General features: G+C 51.1%; 1 protein-coding gene across 1 annotated transcript; it reads left to right on the plus strand.

The window, feature by feature from the left end:
- Positions 1-899: 899 nt before the first annotated feature.
- On the plus strand, positions 900-10,124 carry ADGRG5 (adhesion G protein-coupled receptor G5). The gene is made up of 11 exons (XM_054570277.1): positions 900-963; positions 1,176-1,254; positions 1,889-2,057; positions 2,636-2,770; positions 3,503-3,619; positions 5,025-5,177; positions 5,832-5,953; positions 6,176-6,444; positions 7,113-7,230; positions 9,379-9,656; positions 10,012-10,124. Exons 1-11 carry the CDS (start codon positions 900-902, stop codon positions 10,122-10,124), a joined length of 1,617 nt encoding a protein of 538 aa, XP_054426252.1.
- Positions 10,125-23,363: the final 13,239 nt, after the last annotated feature.

A 23,363-nucleotide genomic window follows, 5' to 3' on the forward strand; every position in this document is an offset into this window, starting at 1 on the left:
GGGGTGGCGTTGCGAAGGGCAGTGTGGCAAGAACGGTGCCAGAGGAGATCTGGGGACCGAGGTGGTCATTTTAAAGTCTCACAACCAATAATCCCCTTTTCAGCCACACCCTCCATCCCCGCCTTGAGAGGTGCCCGCTGCCTCTACTTCTCAGGGGCTTCAAAGTTGTGAGGCTCGAGCCAGCTGGCTTCTCACTGTCCCTTCTCCCACGCCCACAGCAGGCACTTGGAATCAACATTTTAGGGCTTGCTACGTTTATCACCTGCTTTGTGGTCTCCCGAGTTTTGCTGACGTCGCTCACCCACCATTGCCTTCCCTCCCGTTGTTGTGTCTTTGTGGTTTGGCATCTATTTTATTCACTCACTCTCATTTTGTTGGAGCTTCAGGGGCTATAACCATAAATCTGCTGCCTTTAAGCAGAAGCCTTTATTAGTTCATTTTAAAACTGAGGAAAATGAAGGCAGAGAGGGCAAGATCCTTGCCCAGAGCTCACAGTGAGTTAATGACAGAGTTGGACAGGGTTGCGTGTTGCTTGCTCCCAAGCAACCTTCCCCTGGGTGAGGTCAGGGCCATGGGGAAAGCCCCCAGAAGGAGCATCTTGGGGGAGGTTGGAGGGGCTCAAGCAGAACTGCTCGTGGCCGGTGATACCAGCCAACGGGTCAAGGATTCTAGATTCACAGGGACCTGGCTCTGGGCTGCCTCAAGCAAAGCAAGACTGAGCCTCAGCCTCCTCATCTGTAAAATGCAGGAGTAATGAGGACCAAGTAAGGTGCCGTTTGTCCTACCCTTGGGGCATGCCAGACACCAAGAAGTTAGAGGTCACTCTTGGACCTTGACGATGACAGCGGGTCCCTTTTCCAGGGTGGGAGCTGGTTGCTGGAGAAGACCTGGCTCAGGACATGAGTTCCCATGCGGCCCTTTTCCTCTGCCTATGTCTCGTGACTTCTCAGAGTAGGGCAGAAGGTAAGAGGGCTCTGCTGAGCCACGGGGGCAATCCTAGCCCAGACCCGGGAAAGGGAGTGACCTCAAACCAAGGGAGGTTGGAAGGGCCCCTTGGGGCAGCAGCTAGGTGGGCTAGCGGTCTCAGGCTGGGGTGGAAGGCCCATAGGCCGTGGTGAGGGAGAAGCAGCTGTGGATAGAGGCTGAGGTGGGGACACTTGACTCGCTCCCCACAGAGAGAGAGCAAGAAGCCTTGAACTGGATGAAGACAATGGAGACGTCCATGGAATTGATCATGCTCACTGATACTCCTGAGTGAGTTGCGGGTCCTACCTTGCCTACTGAGAGGCAGCTGTGTCTCCCAGTCCCAGCTTGCCCTGGAATCAGTGGTTCAAAGTTGGTCTAGTGTAGACCATTACTTCATTTATTCAATGTTCATTTACTGAGCACCTATTATGTGCCTGACACTAGGCTCTGGAGATGCAGGATAGATGCGTCTCTCTGCCCTCACCAAGTTTACTGCCTGGTTGGGGACCTTTAACCATGGACATCATAGAACCAGGTGCAGAATCATGGGTCTCTCTACATATTTCTTGGAAGGGGCTCTAAAACTTGGGCTGGACTCTCAGAGCCTGGGACACAGAGGCCGAGTAGCTCTGGGTAGAGGTCAATGCTGATGACTGGCCAGGGAAGCCTGGGGACTATGGGGCACTTCAGTCAGTCAACAGGGAGCAGCCAAGAAAGGCTTCCTGGAGGAGGTGTCAACAAACTGGGACATGAACGAGAGTTAATCAAGAGCAGGGGTGAGTGAGGTGGGGAAGGAGGAGTGTGCCAGGGACACCGAGTGTGCAAAGGTCCAGAGGTGGAAGTGACAGGAGTGTGGGGTCGGGGAAGCCCTGCCCACTCAGTCTGTCTGGGACCCTTCTCATCCTCCCCCCCCCGACTCCAGGTCACCTTACAGGCTTGTCCGTGGTCTGGAGCAGAGACTGCTGGATGTCAGCTTGAAGGACCACAGTTTGAGCTTGCAGACAGACACCATTCAGGCGCTGGCATTCAAGCTGGGCTGCAACTTTACTGGCCTCTCACTGAACAGTGAGAGCCAGGTCAGAGATGGCCAGGTGGTGAGGGGGCTGGTGTCTCCATCCCAAAAATCCTCCAGAGGTGTAAGACCTGAACCTTCCCCAGGATCCATCCATCCCGCTCCCGACCAACTGGGGCCCTGTTCTAATAGCTATGAGTTACCTTTTCTGTAAAATGGAACTGATGCTCCTCATGTGAATGAAGAAATGAGGGCACTTTATGGCCCTTCTAAGGCAGTGCCCCCTTCCTGCTTTTGCAGGTCTGGGGGGAGGGGTCAGGGGCAGCAGCGGGAGAGGCCAGAGAATCTGAGCAGCTTGGAAGACGCTGGTGCAATTCCTGCTGAATGCAAGGGTGCTGGGTATGCGTGGGGGGAAGGCGGTGGAGGGGCCCCGTCCTCCCCGGGGCCCGCTGCGCGGGGCCTGAGCAGCCTGGAGAGAAGGCCTGGGACTCGGGACGTTTGGGAGAAGGTGCGGCCTGTGAGGAAGGTTCTGCAGGGGGAGGCTCTGGGGAAGGAAATGCTGGGAGAAGGTGGAGAGAGCTTCGCAAGGGGCAGGGAGAGGGAAGGTGCTGGGGCCAGGCTTGACACCAGGCTCAGCAAATCGTTGGACCTCTGCAGGCCTGGGCCAGGCCCCCGCACGCCATGCAGTTCCCGAAGGAGCTGACCCAGAACGCCTGCAAGTCTCGCCGCCCCAGGGAGCTGCGCCTCATCTGCATCTATTTCTTCACCAACCGCTTCTTCCACTTCTTCCGGGTTAGCACCATGCTGGGCCCGGGGGGATGAGGGCGGGGGGGGGGGGGGGGGGGGGTTGGCGCTGGCCCTCTCCCAGGGGTTCTGCAGGTACCCAGGCCACCGCCTGCGCTCCAGGGGGGACCGGCATCAGTGGGACCCGCCCACTGTGCCACCGGAGCCACCGCTGCCCCTCTCTGGGCCTCAACCTTAGCTGAATGGTGGGAGGCGCACTTATAATGTGCAAATGAGACCTAAGGAACCTACTTCTGTACGTGCATGTCCCTGGGCCAGAGACAGACAACAGGGCCACAGGGCCCTGTCCTCAGAGATCTCTCAACCTTGACAATTAGACTAGGATCTTAGAGACTTAATTTTAGCTCAAGGTTGGTTATAACCATAGAGATACAAAGCAATGGGTGAGCCAGGGGAGGCTGTGGATATTCCCTGTGAGCAGTCCAGGAGGGCGTCTGGAGAAGGTGCCTTTTAACCTTGGCTGTGGGAGCAATTAGGATAGTGGTGAAGCGGAAGGTGCATTAAGCAGAGAGGAGGTGGAGCAGGAGGGTGGCGAGAGGACAGCTTTCCGAGTGGAGGGGCAGCGTGTGCAAAGGCAGGGGCTCGGCCCACGTGGTACACAGGAGAGGCGTGGTGCTCGTCTCGGCCAGGAAGGATGGCCTGGAGAAGTGGGGGCTCTGCGACCCTGTCCAGGTCTCCTCCTGTCCCCTCCAGGCACACCTTTTTCTTTTGCCCTTCCAGGATGACAACAAATCATTTCTGCTCCATAATTATGTCTTTGGGGCCCAGCTGAACAACGAATCCGTGAACAACCTCAGGGAGCCAATCAACATCAGCTTCTGGCACAACCAAAGTCTGGTACTTTGAGGACGCCACCATTTCTACCCCATCCCTGCCCCCCTAAGTCTGTCCTGCTGAACATTGGTTCAACCAAACTCAAACTTGTGGGACCCTCTTGAAAATGAACTGTTTTAAATCCATCATACTTTGAAAGTTTGTGCCAAAGAAATAAGGGAGAAGCTTTTACTCACGGCATTAGTCAGGATTCTTTGAATTGCACATGATAGAAAATGAACTCCAGCCAACTTAAGCACAAAAGGGAATTTATTGGCTCATGTAAATGAAATGTCCTGGGCTGGTCTCTCGCTTCGGGCACGGCTGGATGCAGGGGCAGATAGGATGCCACGATAGCTCAGTCTCTCTCCATCTCTCAGCAATGGTTTCTTGCCTTGGCTCTGCACTCTGTGGCAAGATGGGAGCTGAAGTGCTGGACTTTCTTTCCCTCTTCTCAGTGGGCTCTTTCTCATGAGTGCAAACCAGGGTCCCAGAATGGAGCCCTAAAGGCCCGCCTGTGACTGATAGGAAGCCTGGATCATCGCTGTCCAGGAGGATGGAATGTGTGCATCGGCCGGGCCTGGGTCACATGGCCCAGGGACCAAGCTGGATTTATCTGACCTGCCCTTGTGGGAAGGTCCCCAAGAGAAGTGCAGAGGCTGATAGGGGAAGCAGGCAGCTGGGCCGCCGGGTGGGCAACCCTGCAGCCCCCTCCCCTCTGCCCCCAGCCTCCCTGACAAGGCCGGGGCCTTTATGCTCCGGCCCTGTCTTCCCATCAGCCTCTTCTCTGCACTCTCAATTTCACCTTCATCCTTTCCTTTCACTCCTCTGGGCCTTTGCCCCTGTAGTTTCCTCCATCTAGAATGTTCTTTCTCCACCTCAGCTGCAATCCAGCGTGTCCTCCCAGGCCTCAGCGCCCCGGTTGTCCCTGCCCTCCTCAGCGCTTCTCTGCCCCTTCTTCTGTGGGTTTCCATGGCACTACCCCACCCCTCCTCCCTCATGGCTTGGTGTCAGGGTTGTCTGTGGATGAATCCTACTGGAAAGGGTCTCGCCCACCATCGCTCGTCACAGGGCGGCGGAGGAAGGGGACCGCTGACTCTAGGCACCTACTGAATAGGCCGGAACTGGGCCCTCAAGATGCCTCATTGCCTTGCATTTTTCCACTATCCTACAACTTGGTATAAACAATCCCATTTTGCAGATAAATAAACCGAGGCTCAGAGAAACTGTGTGACTTGCTCACATCACCCCCAGGGTCCACGGTGGAGGTGGGGCTAGACTCTGGGTCTGCTTGAGGGCAAAGCCCAGCCACTGCCTAGTAAACTGTCTACAACGGTGCCATTGAGTCACCTTTGGCTCCCACAATTTCCAGCCCCTGATCCCTCCCCTGAATCCCTTGGAGGCATCCAACTCCGACATCTCCCCTTAGGAAGGCTACACGATGACCTGTGTCTTCTGGAAGGAGGGAGCCAGCAAGCACTACTGGGGTGTCTGGAGCCCTGAGGGCTGTCGCACGGAGAAGCCCTCAAATTCCCAGGTGATCTGCCGCTGCAACCACCTCAGCTACTTTGCTGTTCTCATGGTACGTGTGCATGCAGCCTGGGGCCGGCGGTCAGAGCTGCAGAAGGCCCTGTGCTCAGGACAGAGAAACAGGGCCAAGGCTAGTGTAGGGAACAGAAAACCCAACCTGAAACAGGCTCACAGGGACAAAAAAGAAACTTACGTGTTTATGTTCCCGAAAAGGCTGGGTTAGGCTTCAGGCATGGCTTGATTCGGGGGCTCCATATCAGCTAGACAGGCCTCCTTTCCTACTAGCTTTTAGGCCAGTAGAATGAGAGCTTCTCTGACCCAATCCCGTCCGCCAGAATCTTGCAATTGAGTCCCACCAAGCCTAGAGTGTGTCACATATGTACCCCTTAACCAATCACTGTGGGCGGGACATGGGAGGGCTCTGGCAGGCCGGGAGGGGTACCCCTGTGCACACACAGTGGGAGGCGTGGTGGGCCCACCCTTGTGTACAGACAGTGAGGGAAGACGGGCTCTCACAGAGGAAGGGAAGTTGGGAGTTGGGAGGAAGGAAAAGCCACTGTGTCTGCCATGTCTATTTGAGCCAGGGCCATGGTGAGGATTGTGGGGCAGGGGGGCTTGGAACTGGGGGCTTGGAAGGTCTCTCCCGATTGAGCCTGGGGGAGGCATTTCCATGCGTCTGGCCTCCAGCCCCCCTTCCCTCCCGCAGCAACTGTCCACAGCCCCGCTCCCTGCAGAGCTGCTGGAGCCTCTCACGTACATCTCCTTCGTGGGCTGCACTATCTCCATCATTGCTTCCCTGCTCACTATTCTGCTGTACTTATACACCAGGTACCCCCCGCCCTGCCCCGGTGCCAGGCCCGCCCGCCCGCGGCTGCTCAGCGCTCCTTTTTCCTTCCCACTTTGTCCGCCAGAGTGGGAAGGGCTTCTCAAGGGGGCAGGGGCTGCGAGGCAGGAGATGTGTGTCCCCGTCCACGTGTGTCTGTGAGCCCAGTGGGTGGTGCTGCCTGGGTGATGTCCCCAGGCCACCAAGGGCAATGCTCCCCACCTCAGGAAGAAGGGTGACTCCCTAACATGCATCCACATGAACCTGCAAGCCTCCGTGCTGCTCCTGAATGTCGCCTTCCTGCTGAGCCCCACAATGGCCGTGCCTTCGGTGCCCGGGGCCGCATGCATAGGCCTGGCCGCCATCCTGCACTACGCGCTGCTTAGCTGCCTCACCTGGACGGCCATCGAGGGCTTCAACCTCTACCTTCTCCTGGTGCGTGTCTACAACATCTACATCCGAAGATACGTGCTCAAGCTCTGCGCCGTGGGCTGGGGTAAGCCCGTCTCCCTCTTCTCTTGCTCCCTGAGACTTCCAGCTGGACGGGGCGCCTGCCCCTGCCTGGCCTTCCCTTTCTCTTCCTCCTCCTCTCAGTGACCACTGCCACGGCCACGGGTCATCGTCTCTGCCAACGACCACCACCGCTTCCTACATTACTGTTACTGCTGCCACCTCCTCACTCTCTACCACCGTCACCTCCACCGCCACCACCTTTGCCCCCATAACCGCCTCTGCCTCCACCACCATCGCCTCTGCCACCACCTCCTGGTCACCACCGTCCTCTCATCCTTGTCTTCACCGCTACCTGTGGCACCACTGTCATTGTTGTCCCCAGGGCCCCCCTCACCCCCTCTCTCTGTTCCTCATCTGTTCTCCAGCCCTCTCTCCCATTAGCTCCCAGCCACCACCTCCCCAGTGTGACCACTACTGCTGCCACTAGGGTCCCATCCCAGAGATGTCACTCACATCACCTTGGAGAACAGCCTTCTCAAAGGCTAATCGCTCTGAGGTTGGACCACGTGACAGGGCCTGGGGGCTCAGAACAGTCTCTTTTCCCACCCTGTCCCTTTGCCCAATGGAATTCTGTTTCAGAGCCCTAGGGACCCACAACTGGCCTGTCCCTGGGGTCTCCTGACAGATGCCGGGCCTCTGTCCCCTCCGCAGGGGTCCCAGCCTTCCTGGTCCTGCTCCTCCTGGCCGTGAAGAAGTCAGTTTACGGGCGTCACACGATCCAGCTCTCTGGCAGCCTGGGGAACAGCACGGGCTCCCTGAACGTGTCCATGTGAGTGCACGCCTGGCGGCGGGCTCCCGGCCCTGGCAAGGGTGGCTTCCGGGGGGGCTTTGTCACAGCCCTTTCTGCTGGGCCCGATAGTCTCCTGCGGGGCAGGCTGGAGTTCCATGTCAGCTGATTTTAGGAAGCCGTGGCCTGGACTCCGGCGCCCATTCACGGGCCTCCAAGGCCTTAGCCTCCTGGTAACACGCCGCTGCCGGCCGGCCTCCACCAGCTCTCGGGCTCTGTGGTGGGGCTGGGCCTGACCCTGAGCGTGCTCCTGTCCCACCGCTGCGCATCAGGCCCCTCTGACCTGTGCCTGCCCTGGCAGGGACAGAGCCCAAGTCCCACTCAGAGCGAGGGGGCTGGGCCGGCCCAGGGATGGGGCTTAGGCACATGTAGGGGGAGGGGCAAGGAGAGGCGGTGGACTCCGAGGGCCTGGGGGACAGACTCTGTGGCCCCTTTCTGTGCCCTAGGACACCAACCCTCTGCGTCTCTAACAGCCGATGCAGAGAGAAAGCTTCCCAAACCTCTGTTGACCCCTTTTCCTTGCTCAGCTGACACAAGGTCGCTGAGGGCTGACTCTGGCGGACCTTGTGTATTTGCATTTAATCCTCAGGACAAAAAGCAGGGTTCTACTGCCAGCCCTTGTTTACAGAGGGGGAAAGTGAGGCACAGGCAGCTTAAGAACCTTGTCCAAGGAGACCCAGCTGATCAATGGCAGAGCTGGCCCCCAACCACTGTCCCCCTTGGCTTCCTGAAGCGAGGGCTCTAGGCCGAGTGGGGCCGAGGAGAGGCTGATTCCTCTACTTGTGACGGCCGGGCTGGCTGTTCAGAGGACATGTGACTTAGGACTCTTAATACCTGTATTTTATGATATGTGATTTGGACAAAAGAGCCACTTCTATGGGACAGGGGGCCCCTTAACACTGGGCTGTCAGAGAACCTCACCCTAAGAACCAGCTTCTCACAATCTTCATCGCCTCTCCCTCTCACCGCTTACCCTGGACTTTGTGACTTTCACTCCGCTGCATTTAAAAAACTCTCCCTACATACATATGTGTTCTTTAAATTATTTTTAAATGTTAATGTCTTTTTTAATTGAGATATGAGTGACATATGACATCATATTAGTTTCAGCTATACAGAATAATGATTCTATATTTGCATATATTGCGAAATGATCGTGACAATAAGTCTAGTTAATATTCATCACCGTACTTAGTTATTGAATTTTTTTTTCTTGTGATGAGAACTTTTAAGATCTATTCTCTCAGCAACTTTCTTTTTTTTTTTTTTTAAGATTTTATTCCTTTATTTTCAGAGAGAGGGGTAAGTGAGAGAGATGGAGAGGGAGACAAACATCAATGTGTGGTTTCCTTTTGCACGCTCCCCACCGGGGACCCAGCCTGCAACCCAGGCATGCGTCCTGACTGGGAACTGAACAGGCGACACTTTGCTTCGCAGGCCGGTGCTCAATCCACTGAGCCACACCAGCCAGGGCTAAAAAACTCTTGAAAATAACTCCAGTGCCCACGGACCAGACACTGGGTTAATAAATGTGGTTACCGGGCCATGAGAGGGAATGATCCATGACCACACTCATGAACTTGGATGAAGCCCCAAAATAATGTTCAAGGACCCTTGTGACTGCAGTGGCAGGAGCCTGAGCAGGTGACTGTGACCGTTAGGGGCACAGGCTCTGGACTGTGGGGCTTCAAGTCCCACTTTTGCCTTTTGCTGGTGTGTGTTCCTAAGCCAGAGCCTCAGTTTCCTCATCTGTAGGATGGGGAGGATCACGTACCAGCCCCACAGGGTCATCATGAGAACTGAATGGACTAATCTGCCCAAAGCATGTGACACAGTGTCCGTCAGGGTAGAAGGCAACACCGGTCATGAAGGTGTCTTGGGGAGGCAAAGGGCTGGAAAGGAGGCTTATGGGGGCTGCAGATAGGGGGGCCGAGGTGGCAGGTGGGTCCTATCATGGTGGCCTGGCTGGAAAGCTGGGCCCAGGACTTCGCCCCTTGTCCAGTCAGACAAGACATAAGAGGTCTGGGCTGGGAGACCAAACCAGGCTCGAGAGGCGGTCCCCAGGCCCAGGGCCTGCAGCTTCCCCCAGTCTGGCCCCCCGAACCCTGACCCTTCGCCCCTCCCCTGCAGGTGCTGGGTGCAGAGCCCTGTGGTACACAGGGCCCTGGTCTTAGGCTATGGTGGCCTCACGTCCCTTTTCAACCTGGTGGTGCTGGCCTGGGCACTGCGGGTCCTGCACACACTGAAGGCTCGATCGAAGGCACCAGGCACCCGAGCCTGCAGGGACACTGTCACCGTGCTGGGCCTCACCATGCTACTGGGCACCACCTGGACCTTGGCCTTCTTCTCCTTCAGCATCTTCCGGCTGCCTCAGCACTTCCTCTTCACCATCTTCAACTCACTCTACGGTGGGTCTTGTGGGTGGTCTGGAGGAAGCCCTGGGGGGTCGTGCACACCTGCTGAGAAGCTCAGGCCGGGGGTGGGGTCAGGAGCTGACAGCTAGCCCCCTGACCAGCTGGGTAGGGGCTGCCTCCTCCTGGAGGATGAGGGGCTGCCTTGTAATCTGCACCCTCTGGGCTCTCAGTGGCCGGGTCCTCCTGCCTCTACGCTCTGCCCCTTCTGGCCTCCAACAGTAGGGCATTCTGAGAATTACTCCTGGGCTTCAGAGAAGCCCAACTCTCTCTGACAAGGAGGCCCCCCAATTCTGGGAAAGGCCCCAGGATGCCCCCATGACGCTCTCACGGACCAGCCTTTTGCTCGCAGGTTTCTTCCTCTTCCTGTGGTTCTGCTTCCAGAGGTGTTACTCCAGAGAGGAGGCGGAGGCAGGGGCAGAGGCGGAGATGGAGGGGTTCAGCTCCTCCAAGATGACACAGTAGCCTGGACCTCTCGGCCTGGAGCCCCCAGCCTCTCTGGCTGCGTGCACCCCGAGGCCCTGGCTTCCACCAGAGAAGATGGCAGGCCAGCTGCTGTACTCCAGGGATGCGGTGCCCTCTAGGGGGCGTTTCACCACCATGGCTTCCCCGGGGCCATAGGGAAATGCCCAGAATGCCCTTGGCATTCTACTCTGGGGCAGGTCTACCCCCACCAGGGGACAGCAAACTCGGCCCTGGTGCTTGGGCCCAGCTGGCCAGGCCGATGGACAGAGCGCTGGCCTGGGATCAGGAGGCCACGTTTCGAGGCCTGGCTCTGAGGATGACTGTAGGACTTGGGGCTTGTCAGTTCTCATAGACCGTCAGTTTCCACATCCGACATGAGTCACATGGCTCTGGTCCTGCATAGCCTAAGAGTTTTGTGAAGACTGGATAAGGCTGGAAGGAAGAGGGCCATAGTGAGCCCCATTAACGCCACCTGCCTGCTGGGGTCAGGGTCCCAGGCAGCCTGCTGGGCCCTACCACCTTCCTCCTGGCCACGTCCTGGCCCAGGGCCAGGGCTTAGGGACCCACTCACTGTCTGAGACCTTACTTGCCTATGCCCAAAGACTTTCTTCCTTTAACCGCCCCCCCAAAGCTGTGGTGACCCCAACGCCATGCCCACTCTCCTCAACGATCAGACAGCCCGGTCCTTCCCAGAGGCTCCTTCTCCCTCCAGTGCTCTCAAGTCTCCCTAGGCCATTTAGACAGGGGCCGGAGCCACAGGGCTTCCAGGGGTTAGGAGGGGAATGTCTCTTTCCCCTACACCTGAGCCAGATGGGCCCCAATGACTCGGTTATTGGACGATTGGGTAGAACTGAGTTTCCCTTTAGGCGTGAGGGTATGGATTCTAAATCCAAGCCCTGGCCGCAGTTGCCCAGAATCACCATTGCCCTCGACCTGTATGTCAGACCAAGCGGGAAAATCATGAAGCCAGAGCCTTTCCCAGGATGCACACCAGGGGGCGCTGTTGGCTTTTGCTCAGAGGCGATTGGCAACAAAACTGCACCGCGTCTGGAAATGCTGAGATCACCTGTCTGTGAAGATGACACACCAGAGGGGAGAGGTCCTGCTTCCAGGATTGCGCCTGCTGAGTGACCAGGAGGAGGAATGTCCGCACTGTTCACACAGCTATTTGTCTCTTTACCAAACACAGCGGCCCGCTCTGGCTCTTGGGGTCTTGTGCTCTGGGCTTTCCTGGCCCTAGCGCAGTGAGCCGGTATAGGCTCCAAGCTGCCAGACAAACTGTAATGACCTTGAATGGCACAGGGAAGGAATTAGAGCTGGAGCCAGACTGCACAGGCTCAAAGGCCAGCTCTGCCACTTGCTAACTCAGTGACTGTGGATAAGCCACTCAATCTTTTTGTACCTTAACTTTCCCACCTGTAAATAGGGGTACAGTAGGACTCACTTTGGAGGTTAAATAAAATAATCTATATGAAGATTAAGTGCTCAACAAATGGTTATTATTGTTATCGTGGTATTTTTGCTATTATTACTAACAGCGTCAGAGGAGCCTCTGAGGCCAGCCTGTCTAAGCCCCGGGCCCAGGTCTGCGCATCCTCACAGGCCCAGCCGCCCGCTGGGCACCTGGCCACCTCCTCCGCCTCTCCCCAGAGCGGCCTATGCTCTATAGTCTAGCTGGCCTTTTGTTATTTTAGGAACATTCCCCACACAACGCTGCCTGCGTGCTGTTGCCACATGTCCCGCACCCTTCGATCCCCTGACTCCTGCTCTATTTAAATACCCGATGGCTCCTGTATCGCTTCTTCCGTGGAACCTCTCCAAGTGCCCCGCAGAGAAGGTGTCTTTCCCACTCCGACTCCAAGCAGAGCGTACCCCCACTTCTATCAGAGTGATGGGAGTCCCCCAGTTTAGGTTTAGCCCAGCCTTGACTTGGTCCAGGCTCCCCAGACCTTGGAGTGGTTCCTATTCCAATCAGGGTGCGAAGGGATCATGGGAACTTCCAGCCCCTCTCTAGGGCGGTACCGGGGCACAGTGACCCAGGCACCTGGGCAGCCCAGTGAAACAGGACCTTGCCTGGGACCTCCCTTTTCACCCCCAGTCGGGGCCTGGCTTCCTAGACCCTGCCAAGGGCTACTCAAGAGAGGATGTGGCCGTGGCGGCTCAGAGTGGGTCCGGTGGTTCCAGGAAATGGTCCCAGGCATGTGGTCCTGAGACCCACTGGGGTCCGGGCTCTGGGATGCGGCCACTTCCTGGAAATTCTCCACCGGATGCGGGGGCAGGGATGAGTGAATTTTATTGTGTGTAAATTTACTTCAATAAAACTGACTTTAAAAAATGATAGAATAAAGAAAAACCGACAAATCTACCATCAACATGGGATATTTCAAATGCTTCTCAATTACTGATAGCAAAGCTGGAAAATGTTGACCCGTATATAGATTTGAACAACGTGAGTACAAAGCTTGATCTAATGGACATTAATTGAATTCTGTGTCCTGCAGTCAGATTGTTCTCAAGCACTTATGGACCATTTAAAAAAATTGATTGCATACTGGCTTTGAAAGCAAGCTTCCAAAAATTTCAACAATAGATATTATACAGAATACGTTTTTTGATCTCAATGCAATGAAGTTAGATAGGAATAACAAAAATATAATTAAACCCCCCCTGTATATTTAGAAATATGTCACAGGGATAAACCAATTGACCAAAGAACAGAAAGGAGAGTCTGGAAACAGACAGAGGAATATCTGAGAGTGGAGCTTGCAGACCAGCAGGCCGGCGGGACACTTGGGTACATGAAGCAGGTCAAGTCCTCTCCTACGAGGGAAAAAATGTGCAGTTGAATCACTGCTTTACAGTGTATTCACGAAGCAGGCAGTGAAAGCATAGTGCAATGTATGAACAAACTTGGGGGTGCAAACATGGCACATTTCATTATTAATTTTTATATCACATTAGACTCTCACACCTTTCACCCCCTGCAGGAGCAGGACGTTCAGTTTGTCATTTGCAGAGGAGGCCCTTGAGTTAAATGACCATCTGGGAGACTTAAATTTCTCCTGGAAGGAATCCGGGGAAAGGGCCTTCGGTTCAGCCTCAGCCCTTCACGGTCACTGCTGCTGCCCTTGTTCTCAAACCCATGGGGTCTCTGATGCTGGCTCTGGCTCTTGCCCTACCCCTCCCAAGGCTTCCTGGTTTCGGGGGAAGCTTCGCTGAGACACCTCAGGCTTTCCTTCCAGCTGTCCCCAACAGTGGGAACCTCTGGTCTCAGGCAAGTCCTGGCTCTGTCCCCACAGCCCAGGCCCCCCGGGCTGCAGAAACAAAAACTTCCCCAGAGCAGGCGCCCGGAGCCCAGAGCCTGGAGCCCGGAGTCTGTGGGTTGGTGATTTCCTTAGGCGGAGGTGTTAAGTCAGGGTGAGGGGTGTAACCCTGCCCAGCAGGAAGGTTTCTTCCCCCAAGGGGCTTCTAGCTGAGACCTCGTGTTGCACAGGGTTGGACAGGGGAACAGGGAGGGGAAAAGTGTTTGGGGTGGAAGCTTGGGGTTGGGAGGTGAAGAGAGAGAAAGAGAGAGAGAGAGAGCAAGAGCAAGCTAGTGGGCTCGGTGGGCAGGGTGGCGGTGGGAGGGACAAGTGAGAGAACCGCAGGGTAAGGGGGGTGGAGGGAGGGGGGCGACTCTGAGAGGTGCCGGGAGGGGGACCCTCCACAGGCGGGATGCCAGACTGAACATCAGGTTGGAGGGGGGAGTCATCAAAGCCGGTACTTGGGGTCTTGGGTAGGTGGGGTGACTTGTCTCTAACTTGGGTGGGGAGCCCAAGAAGAAAGGACAAGTGGCGTGTGTGTGTGTGTGTGTCAGTTTTACTTATGTAATTGTTGACTATTACACATTAAAAAGATTGTGAACTATAGAGAACATACAGGATATACACACAATTTAACAACAATTAGAAAGCAAATCCCCAAGTGACCACCACCCAGAAGTCTCCAGGCCTCCGCGCCACGCCTCCCCGCGCTGGAGAGGGAAGCGTCCTGGCTTGTAGAGGAACCGCTTCCTCACTTTTGATAGTTTTACCACTTGAAGCTGCATCACTACACAATAGAGGTCTGGTTTTGCCTGTTTTGGAAGATGGTACAATATGAACAGAACCCCCTCCTTTCAACTCACCGTTCTGTGTGCTGGAGTCATCTGGGTTGTTGCATGTAGATACCGTGTATCTGTGTTCATTGCTCTATGCTCTTCCCGGCAGGACCGCCCTGCAAGCTGCGAGCCCATTTTCCTGCTGAGGGCCGTTTGGGACATTCTGCAAGTTGGGCTGCTCTTGTCAGCAATGCTCCAGCAGTACTCACCTATGTAAGGCGTGGTGCATATGTATATATATGGTTCTCTCCAAGCTATATGTGCAGGAGATTTTCTGGGCTATAGGTGGTAGGTATCTTCAACTTTCCTGGATGTTGCCAGTTCTCTGAAGCAGTTAAATAAAGCTGGAGTCCCACCCAGACTGGGCAACTGTTCCCATGACTCCCTGGTTCCACACTTGGCACTGCTAATTTTTAGTAATCTGTTGAGTGTGCAGTGGGATCTCATTGTTGCATTTGTAAGTTGCATTTCCAAGGCAATTGACGAGATCGAGCCCCTCTTCGTGTATATATATTGGCCAGTTGGATTTCCTCTTATTTTTTTTTTGAAAGTGCCTATTCAAATCTTTTGCCTGTTTTCTATTGGGTTGTTTGTCTTTGTGACAGATGCTTCTGGTGCCAGTGTCGCTCTGAGTTCAGCCACTGTGTAGGACAAACCACCAGTGTCAGAGAGCCTGGTTTTCCTCATCCTACCCCCGGGGCTTCCCCAACATTGTGGAAAAGACCCGAACGGGGGTGCTGGCTGATGGGAAGTCGGCAATCCAGCTTCCCGTCCTTCAGGGCAACAATTCTGGAGCCCCTGAGGTCATGGAGACCTCACTGCCTTCAGCGGCAACCTTGATAACGCCCTTCTATTGGGGCATCTGCTTACCTGTCCCGCTGTCCCCACCACTCACTGCTGCCTCTGGCAGTTTCTTCTACACACACTGCCCTACTCAAGGGCTCATCCTAGGCTCCCTTCTCATCTTTTTCTTATTGATGTGTAGCCGATATTTACATATTCTGGGTACTACTCCTTTGTTATATTACTGCAAATTTATTCTCCCTCTCAGTTTTTTTTTATTTTTTTCTCATGAGCCTTTGATAAACAGAAATTTTTCCATTTAATTTATTCTCATTGATTTAACTTTCTTTTTACAGAAAAGATTTTGTGTTTAAGAAATTCTTCCTTACTTCAAAATCAGGAAGACACTCTTCTATGTTGCCCAAAAGTTTTATAACTTTTCACAGTTAGAGCTGTCATTTACCCACAACTGATTTTCATGAATAGTACGTGCTAGGGTCAAATATTGTTTTTCCCACATGGATACTCAACTGTCCTAGCACCATTTATTGAAAAGTCAGCTCTTTCCTTAATGCTCAGAAATGCCACCTTGGCCATAAGCCAGGCAGCCACATATGTGTGGGACTGTTGGTGGCTGCTCTAGTTTACTTCTGCACATCCCAATTAAGTTTTAGAATTTTTTTCTGAGTTTTGCACATTTCTGGTTAGATTTATTTTTAGTGACCGGACATATTTTGAAGTATTGTCAATGGTAGTCGTAATAGTTATCTATTGGCATGTAATGAATCACCGCTAAACTTAGCGTCTAAAACAACAAACATTTACTGTCTCCAGTGTTTCTGGGTCAGGCACCTCGTTGGGCGGCTCCAGCTTAAGGTCTTTCATCAGATTGCAGTCAAGTTGATGGCTAGGGCTGCGGTCTCACCTGGAGGCTTGACTTGTGGAGGGGACTCACAGGGCTGCCCAAGGACGTGGCAGCCAGCTTCCCCAGGAGCAGAGGAGCCGAGAGAGAAGGGGACGTGGAAGCCACGGTCTTTTAGTAACCGAATGTCAGAAATGACATCATGTGTTTTCTGCCATATTCTATTCATTAGAAATGAGTTACTAAATGTAGCCCGTGCAAGGGGAGGGGACTACCTCGAAGCATGGCTACCTGGACGCAGGGGCATATGGGACCAGCTTGTCAGGACTTTTCAATGATTTTTAAAAAAATTTATTGTCTAATTGTGGCTACTATATAGTATTGTATAACGATGTTTTAATATTGATTTTTGTATCCAACCTTAGTAAACTCTAATTAATTCTAATAGTTTATCTGTAAATATTTTAATGAACTCATCATATTATCCATGAATGATGACGCTTTGTTTTTTCTTTCCAATTCCTGTATGTTTTATTTCTTCTCCTTTCCTTACTGTACAGGCTATGTCTTACATAACAATATTGAAGCGCTGTAGTAAAAGCATGCTTCTTTATCTCGCTACCAATTTCGAAGAAAAAAATTTTTGACAGTTTCACCTTAAAATATACTTGCTATAGGGTTTTTTGGTTTTGTTTTTTTAAAAACACACCCGTGGTGCGGCACCCGGGGCCCGGAGCGGGAGCTTCAGGGCGACCAGGTAACACCACCGCCGGCAGGGTGTGAGCGTGGGGGCTGCGAGCAGGTGAGCAGGGGACTGGACCAATGCGGCACTTCTCTCTCGGGGTTACGGGAGGTCTCCAGGAGGTCCGCCCCAGCCAGCGCGTTGGCCAATGGGAGCACGGTCCTTCGAGGGAGCAGCCAATGGCGAGCGCTCTCGAAGCGCACCTGGAGCGCTTCTTCCGGGTGGCCCATCACTGGGCTCCGACAAGCGGTAGCTCAGGGGAGTCCGCGTTCGCCTTTGATGTTTATGTATCCACCTACTGCTTCCAAGTTTTGATGATTATGAAAAAAGTTGCTATAAATATCTGTGACTTTTGATAACCTGCTGTCTCCCGTACGGCTGGAGTTCAACAAGGCATTAGACTTCATCCCATCTGTTTTCTTTACTCGGCAAAAAGGGACTGAAACCCTGAACTTTTCTCCAAAGGGTAAAGAAAGGGGAGGAAGGAAGGTAAAAACGAAGGATGACATTACAGGACATGGCCAAAGGGACTTTGCAGGTGTAATTAGGGACACAGACTTCAACATAGGACTATTACCAGGGATTACCTGTGTGTGCCCAGTCTAATCACACGAGCACTTTAAAAGCACATTTTCTCCAGCTGGACTCAGAGATGCAAGGTGTGTGAGGGATTTCGCCTGCTACTGCTGGAGAGAGCGCAAGAAAAGCATGAGAAAGGAGACCCGCAGCCTCTAGGAGCAAAAATCAACCTTGGCGGAGAGCCAGGAAGAGAGTCGAGCTTAGTCCTGCGATAAACCGCACAGAATTGAGTTCAGCCAAGAGCTTGGATGTAGACTAGTTCCCAGAGCCTCCAGAAGCCCTGCAGACCTGCGAAGTACCACGATTTCTAGCCAGGCAGAGAGCCAGCTGAGCCATTCTGAGCTCACTCGACCTACACAGCTGTGAGATAATAGACGGGCTTTGTCTGATGCCATGAAGCCATGGTCATTCCTAGGGCAACAGAAGAAAATGAAAGTGTAAGTGTGAAATAAACAGACTTGTACCCACTCATAAAACGAAACGAGACACACCCGTTATCAGATTGAGAAAGTCCTTCCCCATTTCTAGTTTGCTCAGGGTTTTCTTTTTTTTAATCATGAGTGGATACTGGGTTTTGTTGAGCATCTATTTTGTGTATGTTTCAATGATCATTAGAATATTTGCCTTTGATCTGTTAATGTTGTGAATTACGTTGTTTTTTCTAATGTTAAATCTACCTCACAAAAGACAATTTTGATTTGTTGCTTTTCTTAATTGTATGTTTGCTTTCTGTTTTGTTAATTTGTGCTATTACATTTATAATTTTTTGCTCCTTTTTTTAGGTTTAATTTACTCTTCTTTCTCTAACTCCTTGAAATGGATGCTTATATAATGAAGGTTAAGTCCCTATTTGTTCCTATATATCCTATATATAACATATATATTTCCCTATAAGTATTACTTTAGGAAAATTAACTACTGGTTTTGAATGGTAATGTTTTCATTATTGTTCGGTTAGAAATTTAAAAATTTTATTATTTATTAACTTGAGAGAGAGAGAGAACATTGATTTGTTATTCTACTTATACATGTATTCCTTGGTTGCTTCTTGCATGTGCCCTGATGGGAGACTGAACGTGCAACCTTGGTGTGTCTAGGACGACACTCTAACCAACTAAGCTACCCAGCCAAGGTGAAATGTTTTTAATTGTGATGTCTTCTTTGACCCATAGGTTATTAAAAAGAATGTCTTTAAATTTTTCAAAATATATGGGGATTCCCTAGTTATAAAATTATCTCAATGATTTAAATCCCCTGAAATGAATTGAGATTTGTTTCATTGCCCAGAATACAGGCCATATTAATAAATGTCTGGATGTTCTTGAAATGTGTATTTTAACAATTGTCGTGTGCAGCGTTTTTGTTCATGTTTGTTAAGTCTAGTTCATTAACTGAGTTTTTCAAATCTGCTATGTCCTTGTGTACATTATGCCATTGAAAAAGGAGCCTTAAAATCTATTTAAAATCTCTAAGGAGCCTATTATGACTCTTGATTTGTCTATGCTTCCATGGAGCCTCAGTAAGTTTTGCTTTGTATATTTTCATCTTATATTATTAAGTACATATAAATTTAATTTTATGTCCTCCTAGTCCAATGAACTTTTATTGTGATCTTTATCTCATCTCCAGGGCTTTTTGCTTTGAAGTCTATTTTGTCTTTTAGGAGTATAGCTACATCAGTTTTCTTTTTTTACAACTATTTAATGTTATTACTTTAAACTTTACTCTTATGTTTTAGATGTGTCTGTTCATTTTCAAACAGCATAAACCCTCCCCCACACACATCTGAAATTCTTTGCCTTTTAACTAGATAGAGCATTTAGTCCAGTTATAGTTAATGTAAACATCCATATGGATAAATTAAATGTAACATACATCTGCTGCAAATATTTAGAATGAAACCTGTCATCTTATTTTGTGTCACTTCTCTTACTCATTTTCATCTTTTTCTTTTCTTTCTGAGCTTGAAAAATTGTTTGCCTGTTTTTTATCATTTAATTTTATTCCGTTAACTAGTTTGTAATGATATACTTTGTTTCTACTCATTCACTGCAGGAGCTGACAAGCTATTTCTGTTAAGAGCCAGGTAGTAAATATTTTTAGCTTTTTGTATCACAGTCTGTCACACATTCTTTGTTGGAATCTTTATAAACTTTTTAATGTGTAGAAGCCATTCTTAGCTTGCAGGCCACACAAAAGCTGACTGCAAACGGATTGAGTCCTTGGGTCAGAATGTCCTGACCCTTGATTCAGTGTTTACCCTAAAAATCATAATAAGCACGCTTAATTTATCAAAGTCTAAAATTAATCAAAACCTTTACCCTTCCTCTGGATAACACACTGATATTAGAACATTTTGGTTCTACGGTGTTTACTTCCAATTCCCAATTTATGTCATGTTGTCTGGCATTTTCATTAAATATTAAAATCTGCTAGACTTTATTATTACTGTTTTATACAGTTAATGTTTTGTATGTTTTCACACATATCTACCCCTTTATCTACTCTCTATTCTTTTTTTATATCTTTAGGCTTCCATCTAAATAATTTTCCTTCTGCCTCAAGTACTTATTTTAGAGCTTTGTGTAGTGAGAGTTTGCTGGTGATGAACTCTCTCAGTTTTGGTTTGCCAGCAAAAAAGCCTTTATTTTGTCTTCATTTTTGAAAGATATTTGAGCTGACTATAGGTTATAGGTTGGCAGTTATTTTGTTTCCTAAGATTAAGTATTTTATGCTACTGTTCTCTCATTTCCACCTTTGCTGTTGAGAATGATCTATAAGTCTAATTGCCATTCCTTTCAAAGTAAATTGTCTTTTCCCTCTGGCTGGTTTTAATATTTTCTCATTGTTTTCATCTTTCTGTTAAATGTCAATATCTTTGTATATATTCTGGTTGGGATTTTCTGGGCCACTTGAATCTGAGGACAGATAACTTGCATCAATTCTGGAAAATACTCTTAAGTATTCAGTCACTGTCCTTTGCTATTTCTTCTGACCCGTTCATTCTCTTTCCTTAGGATTCTGCTTAAATATAAGTGAGATGTTTCTCTTACTAATCCTCTATGTTTCATACACTCTTATCAGTATTTTCTATCTTCCTGTCTTTATGGAGTACATTCCAGATAATTTATTCAGATCTATCTTCAAGTTTGCTCATTTTCTCTTCTACTATGTCTAGTCTGCTGCTAAATGTGTCCATTGCATTTCTATTTTAATTGACATTTGTTTTAATTTCTAAAAGTTTTCTGTGGTTCTTTTTCAAATACGCCATGCTTCTTTTTATAGTTAACTATTCTCTGCATATATTTTCAGCTTGTTCACTTTTTTCAAAAGAAGAGTTATTTTATCCCCTTTGTCTGATCATTATAATATTTGCAATAACCATGGGTCTGCTTCTGCTCACATCCCTTCTTGTCTTCATGTACTTTGTCATCTTTGACCTTGTTACAGTCATTGGCTTTGAAAAATTATTTGTGAGACTTCTCACAATGTCTGGAGTGAATGTGGTTCTCTTTGGCCTTGCACTTGTTTCTGATACGCAGTTGGGACAGTTATAGATGGAAACATTTCGGACCATTATACTAGGGGTGGCAAAGTACATGAGCAGCAGCCTGTGGCTACCAGTTCTCGGAACTGGCTTCTTCCCCTTCCGCTTTGCTCCTGCTCCACCCTGTTCCAAATCACTTTCTGGGGCCAGAGGGAGGGGCACGGTTCAGTTCTGGTTTGAGGTAGGGTCCCAGTTTACAGGGAAAGGCTTGGCTTTTCTGCTGTGACTGGCCCTTGGCCTTCACTTCTATGCTGCTCTCTCTGAAACCCCTGAACCTAAGCCCAAGCATGGAGCATCTGCAAACACCTCTAATACAGAAGTGGCTTTGGTGGTTCTGTCATTTCGCTTACATCTTTGGGTTTATATTTCCCCTTTGAATTTGGCCTGCTGTTTCTCCTTGATCTTTTGAACCCTTCAGCACCTTAAAACATTTTACTCAACACTCTAAACTATGTTCCATGGGAAAAGCAGGTTCTGCCATCCCCAGCCATGGAAATCGCAATATCAGTTTTAGATTCACTGAATTTGAGGGTCTAAGGGGACGTATCCATCAAGTGGCTGTATCATGTTGAGTTGCATAAAAGAAAATGTTGTTTTTGTAATGTCCGTTTCTACACATGTCCCACCTGCAACTTGTCATCATTTCGGTGTTACCGTTGCAGGGAATCTCTGTTCTCTGCGGTGGCGTGAGCAGAAGTGAATTACCTACGACGGGCAGGACCTAGGAAGATGAGGTGACTTCCTTTCCCTGGGGAGGCAGGTACGTGGACTCCAACTCCCCGACCAGTGGCACATCTCTCGGGGACCTCTCCTATGTCCACCTGTCCCCACACAGTTGTCCCAAGAACCTCCTTCCTCCTCCTCCCCGGCTGGTTTATGAAGTGGGGGCTTGTGGTGGCTGGTTAAGAGCAAGGGCCCTGGGGCGGGGCCGGCCGGGGGGGTCCCAGCTCCCCGACGCCGGGGTGATGCGACCCCGGGGAAGCGACCCAACCTCTCCAGGCCTCAGCCTCCAGATCTGCAGCGTGCGCGTGGTCCTCACGGGAAGCACCTCCCCGAGTTGAGAGGAGAACAGAGTTAATCACTGGAATGCCCTTAAGAGAATGCATATAAATAATACCTGTTTTGAAAAATGGAATCGTAAAACAGTCTCGCATTCCCCTCCAAGTCAACGGAATGAATGGACACGATACTACTCTTGTGCTTGCTCTTCTCATCTAGTGCAACACCTTCATTTTGGAGATGAGAAACAGATTCAGAGAGGGCAGAGCGTCAGCCAGAGCCGCTCAGCAGGCCCTGGCTTCCTCGCCTGGAGGGTGGCACTCCAGGTTCTAGCCCCAGCTTTGCCACTGCTGCGTGGCTGTGTAACTGTGGCCTGTCTCTTTCCTCTTTGGGCCTCACTTTCCCCATTGGTGAACCACGAGGAAGGGCCATTCATCCCTCTGTCTGCCTCCAGCTCCATCTGACCTTTGGGGATGAGGGCGCTATAGCCAAACGCCAAGGTCTGCGTTGGAAGGTTCAGGGGTTATGGTGACTGGGAAATCATTAATTAGCTGAAGCTGCCTACAGAACCCACAAACTTGAGAACGACAGGGCCCCAAACCAGTTGCCTTCACACCTATATCTCTAACAAGGGTGTTAACCCAATAGTTGGCTTGGGTGAGCAGCTTCTTGCGGAAGAGGGGTGAGCAATAGCTCTGAGGCGCAACTCACTGCGGCCCTCTGTCTTGCCTTCCCTGAGCTGAGGCAGGCTCTGGCCTCCAGCTCTGGGCTTTAAGCCAGTCCCTGCCCCATTCTGAGCCTCGGTCCCACCTCAGGGAAAAGGGAGAGGGGACACTGTGCATGAATTTCAAGGGCCCCACCGGCCCTGCCCATCAGGCCTATCAGGGTGTGATGGTCCCTCCGGGGTGTGGCCCGGATCTCCACGTCCACTGCTGCAGGGGAAAGGCAGTGTTAGTGCAAGGACCCGGCCCCAGCCTCCCACTGTTCGTCCTCTCTGAGCCTCCAAGCTCCTCCCCTGCACCTGCAGGGCTGGGAGGGTTACGGGAGCTAAGCCGCCCCGCGCCTGGCACCGTGGATGTGCCCGGTATTGCAAAAAGTAATTCCCACCCACCAAGGCTGCCTCTCTGCCCCTGCCAGGCCTGGAGGGCTGGAGTTAGCTCCCAGGCCCGTCCAGGTCTGGGTGTCCACGCCCAGAAGGAGCCTCTGGTGTGGTGGTTTCAGAGCAGGTGCCACGGTTCCTGCTCTATGGCCAGGGCTTCCACACACCCAAATCCTGCGGGCCCTGCTTCCAGACCGAGCTCCCAATCCGTTCAGTTAGCCTGCAGGTGGTTCATTGCTCCTATTAGCAACACAAGAAGATTTTAATGAACAACTAATTAATTGGTGGCTGCAGAGCCACTTCCTTCAGCATGGGCTGATTTTATTAACTACTCTGTCACTGGGACAAAGGCCGCTGTCTCCAAGGTCTGCATCTTCCAAGACGCTAGGGGAAATGAAAGGTGGCTGGCTGTGTTTACAGAGAGCAAGGCCAAGCGAGCCAAGCAGTTTATTTACAAACCGCACCTCATTCAGTCCTTACAATAAAGTAT

This window comes from Pteronotus mesoamericanus, unplaced genomic scaffold (genome assembly GCF_021234165.1).
Source record: "Pteronotus mesoamericanus isolate MK-2021 breed Mesoamerican mustached bat unplaced genomic scaffold, CSHL_Meso_final contig_202, whole genome shotgun sequence".
Lineage (NCBI taxonomy): Eukaryota > Metazoa > Chordata > Mammalia > Chiroptera > Mormoopidae > Pteronotus > Pteronotus mesoamericanus.